Source organism: Phaethon lepturus, unplaced genomic scaffold, assembly GCF_000687285.1.
Source record: "Phaethon lepturus isolate BGI_N335 unplaced genomic scaffold, ASM68728v1 scaffold15463, whole genome shotgun sequence".
Taxonomy (NCBI): Eukaryota; Metazoa; Chordata; class Aves; order Phaethontiformes; family Phaethontidae; genus Phaethon; species Phaethon lepturus.
This window is the reverse complement of record NW_010528513.1, coordinates 21,322-32,220: the sequence shown is the minus strand read 5'-3', so window position 1 is coordinate 32,220 and position 10,899 is coordinate 21,322. Positions and strand designations below refer to the sequence as shown.

Sequence of the window (10,899 nt, the reverse complement as noted above, 5' to 3'; positions counted from 1 at the left end):
GCAGACCCCTGCCTAGTGTACAGAACTCCCTAGCCCTCATCACCCCAGGACACCCCATGCTGGGAAGACACTATCCTCAAGACTGATTTGCCTTACCATCTGGGTGCTGGTGGCATTCCCCTTGTATTTCTTCCACCTTTGCCCGTCAAGGCTGTAGAAGACAACAAACTGAGAGATGTAAAGGCTGGAGAACTTTTGTCGGGCCCCTTGGGTTTTTATTCCATGAATAATCATGACATGCAAAAGGTCCACCTGAGAATGAAAGTCAGGGATTCATTTCTGACGGAAAACCCAAGCCATGTTCAGGCAATGCACTGTAAACCCTGTGGAACTCACTTCCTGGTGACATAACTGAGCACAGGTTACGAAACTGGTTAGAATAGTTGTTCATACGGGCACAAGTCAGCCAACAGCTGGGAGAAGGCAGGGGAGAGCTGTCTGGGGAGGTGAGCCATTCTCACTTGGCTTTTGGGGGATTTTTGCAAAATCTGATGCTGCAGCCAGACCATCAAGTGATTCTTCTGCTGCACGAAGGATGGATCTGGGGGTCAGGCCAACAGCAACTCTGGCCAGACCAACAGCCATTAGGATCTCAGAGCTCCCCTCCTAGAGGGGAAGCAGGGGAAACAGCAGGCTGTAGCTGGGGAGACACAGGCCATCTGTTCTGCACAGTGCATCAGCCACAAGCATACCCTTGTAATGCCCCCAGCGGTGCCTCCAGCCACAAGGCACCTCTCACCTGGATCCACGCGTTGCTGTGGTCGGTGCTCCAAGCATTGATGGAGCCGGTGTTGTCCAGCCTGGCCAAGTAAGGAGCCCACTGCCCTGCAAGGAGAGCACACAGATATGAGGGTGCTGCTGGTCCCTGGCACTGCCCAGCCCGAGGCGGTGAGAAGTCCATATGCAGGATAGGGCCTGAGGATCACCCTCGAGTTTAGCAGCCACGTACAGGGTGGCAGAGCACTGACACGAGGGGCCAGACATGTGGGAAGGCATTTCGAGGTCCCTAGTGGGACGCTGACAAGGGCATGGATGGAGGAAGGACTCTGCGAGGGACCTGGTGTAGCAGAGCCTTGGGCAGGCAAGCACATGAGTTGTGTTTGCTGAAGCTGCCCCAACCTCACCTGCCTTCCTTGCGGTGACAACCCCTACTCACCATACTGCCCCGACGCTGTGATCTGGGAGTCTGCAATGTGGCCTGAGGCCAGGCCAAGAGCGTTTCGGCAGTCTGCAGCCAAACAGGGAGAAGGAGGGTGAAAACCAGGGAGAGTCTGTTAGATAACAAGGCTTTTGAAGGAAAAGCCTAGGCTGGGTAGCAGCCTCCAGGCTCAGGGAGGTTGTCTCAAGCCTCCAGGAGCCCCCAGGCTTGTTTGTCTCACACCACGCAGTGGGTTTCAGATGCCTCCATATCCATCCCTGAATTTTAGGGGTGCTGGAAGGTCTTGCTCCCGACCCTGATGTCAGCAACAGAGAGTTCCCAGTATCAGCCACAGCAGCCTCTTGCCAAACTCCTGTCCCTGAGTCCCCGACCTCTCATTCCCATGTCCTGATCTCCCAGCAATGCTGACAAGTGTCTCTTCTTTATACCCTTGTCTTGCTCCTGGGCCTTTTTGTTGCTAGGCAGCATCTTTTAAAAACAAATATCACATCGCTGAAGGAAAGTCTGCCTGACACCCCTGTCTCTCTGTGTCTCTCTTCTGGTCTGCTGAGCACAGGGTTGTTTGTCTTTTGTAATAACCATTATTATTAGTGACTTGTCACATCTTGGCATCTCTGCTGCATGGCAAATTCTTCTGGGGAAAATGTAAATTTGAAATCTTACGCAGAGTTTTAACTTACGGAAACATTTTCTGGCTGACATTTAATACTCCTTTAAGAAGAGGAGAGGGACTGTCACTGTGTGATAAAATACCACCCTCACAAACCACTTTGCCCAGTGTTTACTTATGGTGAGGCAGAAACATGTTGTTCTGGGGTGAACGGAGTTAGAGGTTTCCTGTGGATTTTGCAGTTGCTCTTGGGGCTGTTTCTATTAGAGAAACCTGTAGTCAGGCAGTGTCTCTCACTGCCTCCCGCCATCGCCTCAGTTTACCTCTCGAGATGTGATTAGGCAGCTGGGCACTGCACCTTCCCGACAGCATGGGCAGGCACCAGGCAGTTGCTGGGGTAAGTGCATTTTACAGGAGGTCCAGGGACCCTCAGTTTTGGAAAACAAGAGCTCTGGGATCGAATACTTGCCGGCAAATGAAGCTGATCTCCCAGCCTGCACCCCAGCCATGTCCCTGCCTCTGTGCTCTCTGCTGGGCTGTGTAGGGTGGCAAGGGCTGAAGCTGTGACTTTCTTTCAGAGTGAAAACCCAGAAGACCCCACTTGGTCCACCCCAGGGGAAACGCTGAGAGCCCTAGGGGAGGGAGCTCAAAAACACGGCCATGGCAGCAAGTAGGCCAGGGCACAAAGAGGGTCACTCACTCAGGTTGTACACGAGGAAGAGAGCACTCATCCCGGCTTGCTGGTGCTCTCCCACTTTGCACTCTACCCGCCAGATCCCAGCATGTGAGGGCCACATCTCCACGGTCCCAAAGACACCTGGCCGGGAATGAAGAGCAGAGCAGAGGGGAGTTACTGGCTGTAATGAGATGCCATAGTGTCAAGCGCTGTGCAAACACAGAGCCAGACCCTTCCAGATCTGTTCCCCCTCCTTGCTACCCCTCCACAGGCTTGGCACTTCTTAACGGGCATGGACGTGAAGCCCCAGCAGCTGGGGTGTGCACAGCAGTGCCCACATTGCATCTCACCAGGATAAAGGTTGTAGACTCCCATGCGATACTCCTGGCTAGTCCTGATGCTGAACAGCTGCCCGTGAAAGTGGACGGAGTGGATATCCTCAGTGCTGCCCATGTTCAGGAGGTGCCATCTGACCCGTTGCTGCTGAGCCATTACCAGCCCGGGCAGTGTGTCACTCACGTAGCCATTGATGGCTGGAGAAGGCAGTGGTCAGGAGCGGCTCAAGGCTCCAGGGCTTTTCCATCCCAATATAGACTGTAGGATGGAAATGGCAAGGGTCCTCACCATGGAAGGAGTGGTTTCTCTTAAAGTCAGGGTTGTCCTGCTGGATGTGACAGGGAGGGCGGCAGTTCCTCTCCATGTTCTCCAGGAAGTACCAGCTTTTGGTTTCGTCAAAGATGGTGAAGAGCAGGGAGAACTCCTGCACAGCCAGCTGCCGCCTGAAAACGAAGCTCAGCACCCCACGGCGGCAAATGATCAGTGGCCCAATGAGGCCTGAGTGCAGGTCCTTCTCCTGCCAGGAAGCCAGGAAAGAAGGGTTTGCCTCGGGGTGGGGAGGTAGCACTGATGCCTGCAAGCGGCACAGCAGCAAGGAAAGTGGTGGCCCTGTCTGCATTCCTGGCCTGGCTCCCACTTGTGCACAGGGCATGGCACGTGCAGGGCGGGAAGGACATGCTGGGTTCGCTGGGGGATCCCCACTCTGCCCCTAGCTAAGAAAGGCTGTGCAGCAAGTGCTTTCAAGAGAAGTGGTGTTCTGCCTGTCCAACAGTCCCTACCCCACTAACACTGGAACCAAGGGGCCAAATTCAGCCAGATTTGGCAAACGGGTAGGGCACTGCAGAATGCTAGTTCCCTACAAGTCTCATAAGCTGGGGAAAAGGGGAAAAACCCAATTAAGAGAAGGGAAGAGAAAAGAAAGCATCAGCAAACATTCATCACACATTCATCACTGTATTAGACACCTGAGAATCTACACAGCCACAGGCTGCTTTCAGCACAGCACCATGGGAAAAGCCTTGACCTCAGAGCCAGGATCCAGGCGTGCTGCCCATCTCTCCTTCCTGGGATGCTCCATGGAGCAGGCTCCCACCTACCAGGTCCACACTGGAGAAGTAAGCCCAGGCCTTGCAGTCAAACTCCTGCGTGGTGGGTGCCATCTGGGGCACGACTTTCCATGAGTACTTCCGGAGCTCACCGGGCTGCACCACCTCTCCACCCTGCATTGTGCCCTGCGTCTCCTCATAGGCTTGCAGCGTGGAGTGGAAGGAGAAGGGCCGTGAGGCCAGGTTCTTGAACGTAACCTGCACCAGAGGAAAGGCAAAGCAAAGGGAGTGTGGGAGAAGGCTAAGTGGAACCTGGGATTGGATCCAGCCCCCTGGTGGGAAGGAGGCAGCCATGTTCCTGGTGCCCAGACCTCCAGCTGGGCCCAATGCAGTGGCTAACCCCCGCTGAACCACAAGCTGTGGCTGTGCAGTGTGATGCCCAGTGGAAAGCGCATCCCGGTCATGTCAGCAGGATGAGGCCCTCTCTCTGCTCAATGGAACAAAGTCAGCTACACTACTGTTTCTAGAGCCCAAAGGTGCTGAATCCATCCTGGTGAAGATTTCCGTGAAAACTGGGCAACTTCTCTAGGTATATGAGTCCTGAACCTGGTGAAGAGCCTTTCACCTCTTCCTTAGGTGGGTGCTGAAGGACCTTTGGTGGTGAGGGAAGCCCAAGTCTACCCTCACATAGAGCAACCCAAAGAAGCTGTACTGAACCCTGCTTAGCCCATTACCGTTTTTACAGTCCCTTTACCCAAAAGGCTCCCCGTGGAGGCCAGGAGCTGCTCAGGCTGTGCTGTTACAGGGGTTCGGTCTGTCTCAGGTCCAGGGCTTTGCATCTGAACACTCTGAGGTTCCTGCTGGCCCATTCCTCCAGCCACTGAGGTCCTTCTGGCTCTGCCTGCCAACCTGGCACCATCCATGTGCCACGCAGGGTGCCAATGGGGCAGCTCCTGCCCCCTAGCCCTGAAGGTGAACCCATGGGTACTGCAGAGCCTGCAGGCCCACCTCAGCACTCTCTCTGGCTGAGCATAGCCAGCAACAGGGGGTTTTCAGGTTTTATAGGAGGTGGGAACTTTCAATTCACCATGATGACATCTTCAACTTCTGCCCTGATGTACGGCCCAAGGATGCCCAAGTGTTCATCCAGCTCTCCCCGCAGCAGTGGCTGTGTGAAGGAATCGTCCATGTACTCTCGGAAAACCACCTTGCGGTACTGCTGGAAAGGCTTCCTCCTGCCGCTCCAGGGGTCCCTGCTGGGGTGAGGGCAGTTAAGCAAGTCAGGTGATACTGTCCCATAGGGAGGGAAGCCATGGCAGGGCTGCTGCAGGGCAGGGCTGATGCAGAGCCTAGAGCATCCCTGACCCACTTACAAGGATGCTCAAGGTTGATGGAATTACTCTCAGGTGGAGGGGACGCGCTGGGAGCATCCTTCCCCTTGGCTGCTTGGCTGGATCATACAGACATAGACCTGTGATCCTGCCTGCCAGGACATGCCAACTCATGCATCAAGCCATGCCACGCAGTGCAGGAGGAATACATGAGGGAGAGTCACACTTACGTGGCTTTTAGGAAGTGCTGGGGTCTCTGGTTCCCGTATTCCCACATCACCTCCACCGCTGCAATGAAGTATTGCCGTACCTCCCCCTGGAAGGAGCGTGGGTCATGCTCCTCTTCCCCATAGATGTCAAAATCCTCCATGGTCTGTTCTGTGTCACCATACTCATCATAGTCTGGCTTGTCAGCCTTTGGCCTCAAGGGGCTGGAATGGGTCCTGTTGTTCAGAGCCAGGTTCTCCCTATGTTCTGGGGCACGGTTCCTCTTCCCAGCTGTGCCTTTGCTTTCCCCATCCTCCTTGGGCTCTCCTAGGCCCTGGCCCTCTCTATTTCTTGTTCCTCTGAGGACATCTTCCCCACTGAGCACCTGCGATCCATCTGGACTGGCTTGCACATATTTGGCTGTTTTTTTGGTAGTGCTGTGGTTGCGAGCAGGGCTGCTTGGAGATAGGGAATAGTTCTGTTTGGAGGCTGGTTTCATAGGGATTTCTCCTGGGCTTTGCCCAGATATGCTCTCAGGCACGTAGTCTTCCATGGCATTGGCCTTGAGCTGCTGAGGCTGAGGACTGAACAGACCCAGCTGCTCCACAGAGTTTGTCTCCTCCTCCATCTGGCTTCTCCCCTGAGCTTGCTCGCTCCCAGGAGCCTGCCAGACAGCACCTCTGCCTGGCTGCAGCTTGGCCAAAGCTGGGCTCTGCAAGCCCCCAGCATGTCCTGCTGCCCCCAGGGAGACCGGGTCCCAGTTTGAGGCCAGGTCTGCAGCCGCAGCAGCAGCCTGCGTTTCTGAGCTGCTTGCTGCCATCGCTGCCTCACTCCCCGGTGCTCCCCATCTGGGGAAGGAGCGTCCGCTGCGCTGGGCCCCCTCACTGCTGCTCCATACACCCCCATCTGTGCTTGGCCTCCTCTCAGGCTGCATCTCATCAGCACTATCTCCAAGCAGAGCCTGTGGAGCATCCCTGCCTGGGTGTAGTCTCCCCTCAACTGTGTTTGATTTTTCGTCCAGGATTTGCTGGGCCACTATCACCTCAGGCAAAGTGTCGCTTGATACCAGGGACCTCTTTTTGAAGCGTGCGCTGCAAAAAGGGGAATGAGATCCACACACCTTTGGGGCTTTCTTATTCACTGCTGTCTCAGGGGTCTGGCTGGCTGGATCCTGCTCTGCTCTGTTATCCTCAGAGACAGTAACAGACCTGGTTTGTCGAGGGCTCCAGTTGGGGCCACTCATGGTCGGGGCTGGAGCTCTGTGTCTCAGAAACTGCTCAGGGCTGTTTAAGAAAGAATTTGGGAACAGCTCTGTGTCATTGGCCACAACATTTGATTCAGGATAGGCGAGACTGTCCATCTCAGGCACTTCCTTAGTGGCTGTAACATCTTGAAACACTGCCTCCAAGATTAATTCATCCCTCTCTTCTGTCATTATATAGCTGGAAGGCTCAAGGTCATTGGTGTGTGCAAAGGTGTTTTCTAGAAGGCTTGTGCCTTTGGCAAGTTCACTGACTTCTTCTTCTGTGCCACTTTTTGCAGGCAAGAAGTTACTCTCCTCTTTGAGGATTTGTTCTTGTACAGGTTTGCTGGGTCCCAGGTCTGCAAAAGAAACATTTTTCCCTTCAAAAGATTCATAAAAGTCTTGTGAAACCACTTTGTAAGGCCTTTTTTCCAACCTAGCATCTAGGTCATTTGAATAATTGCTTTCTCCGGTGTGAGTGTGAACGACAGCATAAGTCCTGTTGTCTTCTGTCTCGTCTGAAGATGCAGAAGGATTGTCCAGTGTGGAGGAAGAGTTATGATCAGTACTTAAAGACAGTTCTGTATTGGTTGTCTCCTTTGACTCGTATAGATTAAAGTATATTTTATCAGCCCCTCTTTGCAACTTGTCCTCAGCACCCTGTGAAGACATGTCTTGAAGTCCCAGATTGTGCTCCAGGTCATTCTGGTGAAATGAGCTCCTGTTCTCTTGAAGAGGAGCTTTGCTAGCAGCATAAACAATTGAGTCCCACAAGCTTGTTGCATGAGTAGTTGTCTTTTGAGGCTCTGCTTCCAGGATGTCTAATGTACCAGCAGACTGGGTCATCGTCTTTTTTACCGGCTCCTGAACCTCTGAGATTTTTGTCACTTTCTTTCCTGCCAGAGCATCTTCCGGAGCTGGTGTGGCTTGGTGCAGCCATTGCTGACCTTCTTCTGAGCTCACAGTACCATGGACCCTTCCACTGACACTCGCCAGGTGTTCTCCAGGTGGGAGAGCTCCAAACCCTTCATCCTGGCTGATGATTTTTGATAATTCTTCATCTTCCAGGAAGGATTCATAGGACACTGGCTCATAGTTTGTCTCTGGCAGGGAAGACATGGAAATATCAGGTGGATCGGAAATACTGCCATTGCTCAGGAGGGTCCCATGGCTGGGTTCTGTCAAGCACAATCTTATCTTCTCTGTCTCATTTCTGGAAGAGGTTACGTTATTCAGTTGCTCATTCACACATGGCCTGTGCCATCTCTTTCTTTTAGAGAAGCCCCTGGGTTGGAAATCAAAGTTGACCTCCTCCTCCTCGAAGTCCACATAATCTTCCTCATCAAGGTAATTCTCATGCTGGCACTGCAAGACTGTGAACTTGGCACGCATCCCTCGGTCCCTGAAATCAGGATTCAGGCACCCCAGCGTCCAGATGCCTGTCTCAAGAGAGGACAAGAGGACACCATCAGCCCATGTCTGATTTCCCACAGTGGGAAATCAGAAGAGCTGCCAATCCCCATGCTTCTCCCTTGCTAGTTGCAATCTAGATTTTCAGGCAGCCTCTGGTTCATGGTAGTGATTTCATGTTTTCATAATCCCTAGGGTATCTTACAGCTGGACTCACAAGACATCAGGGTTGCTGGCAACATCAGAGCCAGTCCTGGCAAGCACCATCAGCAGGGCTGGTGTGTCCTGCCAGAGCTTAGTGAGCTGTGCACACCCACAAGGCCTCAGCGATAGCTTGGTGAGAACAGTTAATGCACTGAGAACTCACAGAGCCTCCAAGATTATTGCCAGCAGCAGAGTAATCACTGTAATCCACCCCCAAAGACATGCTGGTGCTGTCAAATACACCTCTCTCCCAGACATAGTCGTCATGTCTCTCCCACTCAAGGAGAAAGAAATGAAAAGTCTGCCTCTTGCTCACATCCCCAGCCAACGCATTTGCTCCCCGCAGTGAGCGCCTCTTCTCCAGGCGCCAAGAGTGGATGAGGAGGCATGTAATAACCAGGCTCTGACACAGGAGAGAGCTGTCATCTGCTGCTGGCTGAGCTGCTTGCCTAGCAGGAAAAAATCAGAGCTCAAACGGATGCAATGTTTGGCTGGGTTTTAGAAAGCTTCCTGGAGTATCCAGAAGCCCTGTCAGCTTGGCTCAGGGTGCAGCGCTCATGACTGTCATATCAGTGTTTGCAATAACATAGTAAATCCCGTGTTTCCTCTGTAAGTGAGGAAATAGTTAATGGCATGGCTTTTGCAAATGCTAAGGAAAAAATACTGGGGGGGGGGGCAAAAAAACGGAACCAGGAATAAAATACTGGGGGGGGGGGAAATAAAACGGAACTCTGAAGCAAATCCTTCCTAGGTCTCCTCCATGGCAGCAATTTCTGTCCTTGCAAAGGTGTGGAGATGAATGGGATGCCGCGACCTGCGGCTGAACCCACAGCAGGGACAGCACTGCCACTCCCCTTGACCTCTGAGCTTGGAGCTAAGGGTGCAGATGCAAGGTCCACGGGGCTCATGTTGCTGCAACCAGCTTACTGGCTTGATGGCATGTGTGACATTATCACACCCTATTAATCAGTAAAATACAGTAATTCATCAGTAATAGTATTTACTAATTAATCAGTAAAATACAGTAATTTAATTTGATTTAAGCTTTGGAAGGATTTAATCATTGCCTCTCACTTTGCTGTTCCAGCAGATCGTGCATCCCTTCGCTCTCAGGGCTGCCAAAATGCTATCAGGTACCAGAGACCTGGCTGGAGGTGCTCACTTATCTCTGCTGTGATGCCAAGCCCATGGTTTATAGAAGAGCCCATGTTACAAACCTGGCTTTTCCAAACTCATGAAGACCGTTTCTCCAGAGAACGGGAAAAGAGTAAGCACGTCCTCAAAGACCATGTTGCGCTTGAATGTGTTTCCAGAAAAGAAGATGGAGAGGAAATCTGTTTGGGCTCCAACACTCAGTACGTACCAGTACACAACTTCATGCAGGCAGAGTTTTGGTTGGAGGTTGTCAAACACAAAGCCGTTAATAGCTGGAAGAGAGCAGGGGTGAAACATTTCATCAGGACCTGATTCCCCCAGAGCTGTCGAGCTTCTGCATGTTCCCTGCTTGTTCCCTGTCTGCCAGGGCTTTGCAGGGAGCCCCTGGCTGAGCACTCACTGTGCATCACATTGGAGGCATAAAACTGGGGGTCCTGCATATCTACATGAGCTGCATCAGTGCAGAACCGCCTGATGTTCTCCTCCAGGTACCAACTGCGGTTCTCATCGAAGACTGAAAACAGCACCAACCTCGTGTTGTCTGACATTATCTGGAAGGTGGAGAGGGAAGCGGTTATTCCTGGTCTGATCAGAGCACCCCCAGGACCCAGTGTAGCTGCCATGCCTTAGCCTGGGTGTACAGGGAACAGTTTACTGCTATTCACAGAAGTTATGGTCCAGGTATGGAGAGAAGGGAGCATGCAAGGGGGGATGGGGAAGGCAGGGCATTGGGACTGATGGTAGGGTTGAAGAGAACAGGACAGACAAATTTGATTTTACCCAAATATTTCACTCACCACAGTTATTCCATCCTTTCAGCCTGGCAGTTGAGGCAACAAAAGAAGGACTCACCTGATTTCCCCTCTGATCCATGGACTTCTTAAAGCAAATCAAGAGGGGTCCAATCAGGCCTGAGGCCATGTCTCGGACTGGGTTGATGGAGCTGTAGTAGAAACGGGTGAGGCAGCGGGGATCTGCCTGTGTTGGCCCATCCTCAGTGGTGACCCTCCAGCTGTAGGTGAATGACTGGCCAGGGGCGACAGGAATGTCCTTCATGTCTTTATCTGGCAACACACAGCCCAAGGGCAGATCAGTCAGGTCTAGGCGGCTCCCTCTTTTTTAAAGAGCTCAGAAAGGAGCTTTCCTAACCACACAAGTTGAACAGAAAACTACCCAAACCCATGTGCACCCCAGGATGGCACACTGGCTGCTAGCATGCGCTTGCATGGAAAGTTGATCTGGACAAAATGAGCCCCTGGGACTAGGTGAGGATGGAGAGGCATATGCCTAATTTTGAAAGCCCTTGAAACTGCTGCAAACTGGAAAATTCATCCAGTCTCATCTGTGTCTGGGCTCTGGGCTGCCTAGAGGAGTTTGCAGATGAAGGTACAGAGCTGGGCCAGGCTGAAATGGGTGAAAAACAAAGCAAAGAAAGATTTTTAAGCAAATACAGATAGACCATGAGAAAAGCAAGAAGGAGATTGGGAAGGAATGGAAGGAAAACACAAGTGCATATAAACCC

At 52.4% G+C, this 10,899-nt stretch overlaps 1 protein-coding gene across 1 annotated transcript in view; it reads right to left on the bottom strand.

The window, feature by feature from the left end:
- Window positions 1-10,899, bottom strand: part of LOC104618173 (coagulation factor VIII-like) — a 25,720-nt gene that overhangs the window by 2,774 nt on the left and 12,047 nt on the right. The window contains exons 11-23 of the mRNA XM_010283699.1: window positions 10,230-10,441; window positions 9,778-9,928; window positions 9,440-9,649; window positions 7,577-8,047; window positions 5,389-6,967; window positions 4,915-5,068; window positions 3,879-4,085; window positions 3,070-3,298; window positions 2,796-2,978; window positions 2,470-2,586; window positions 1,157-1,228; window positions 740-825; window positions 97-252 (exon numbers count right to left, since the gene is read on the bottom strand). Coding sequence (XP_010282001.1) covers window positions 97-252; window positions 740-825; window positions 1,157-1,228; window positions 2,470-2,586; window positions 2,796-2,978; window positions 3,070-3,298; window positions 3,879-4,085; window positions 4,915-5,068; window positions 5,389-6,967; window positions 7,577-8,047; window positions 9,440-9,649; window positions 9,778-9,928; window positions 10,230-10,441 — 3,827 coding nt within the window. The remainder of the gene's footprint in view (window positions 1-96; window positions 253-739; window positions 826-1,156; window positions 1,229-2,469; window positions 2,587-2,795; window positions 2,979-3,069; window positions 3,299-3,878; window positions 4,086-4,914; window positions 5,069-5,388; window positions 6,968-7,576; window positions 8,048-9,439; window positions 9,650-9,777; window positions 9,929-10,229; window positions 10,442-10,899) is intronic.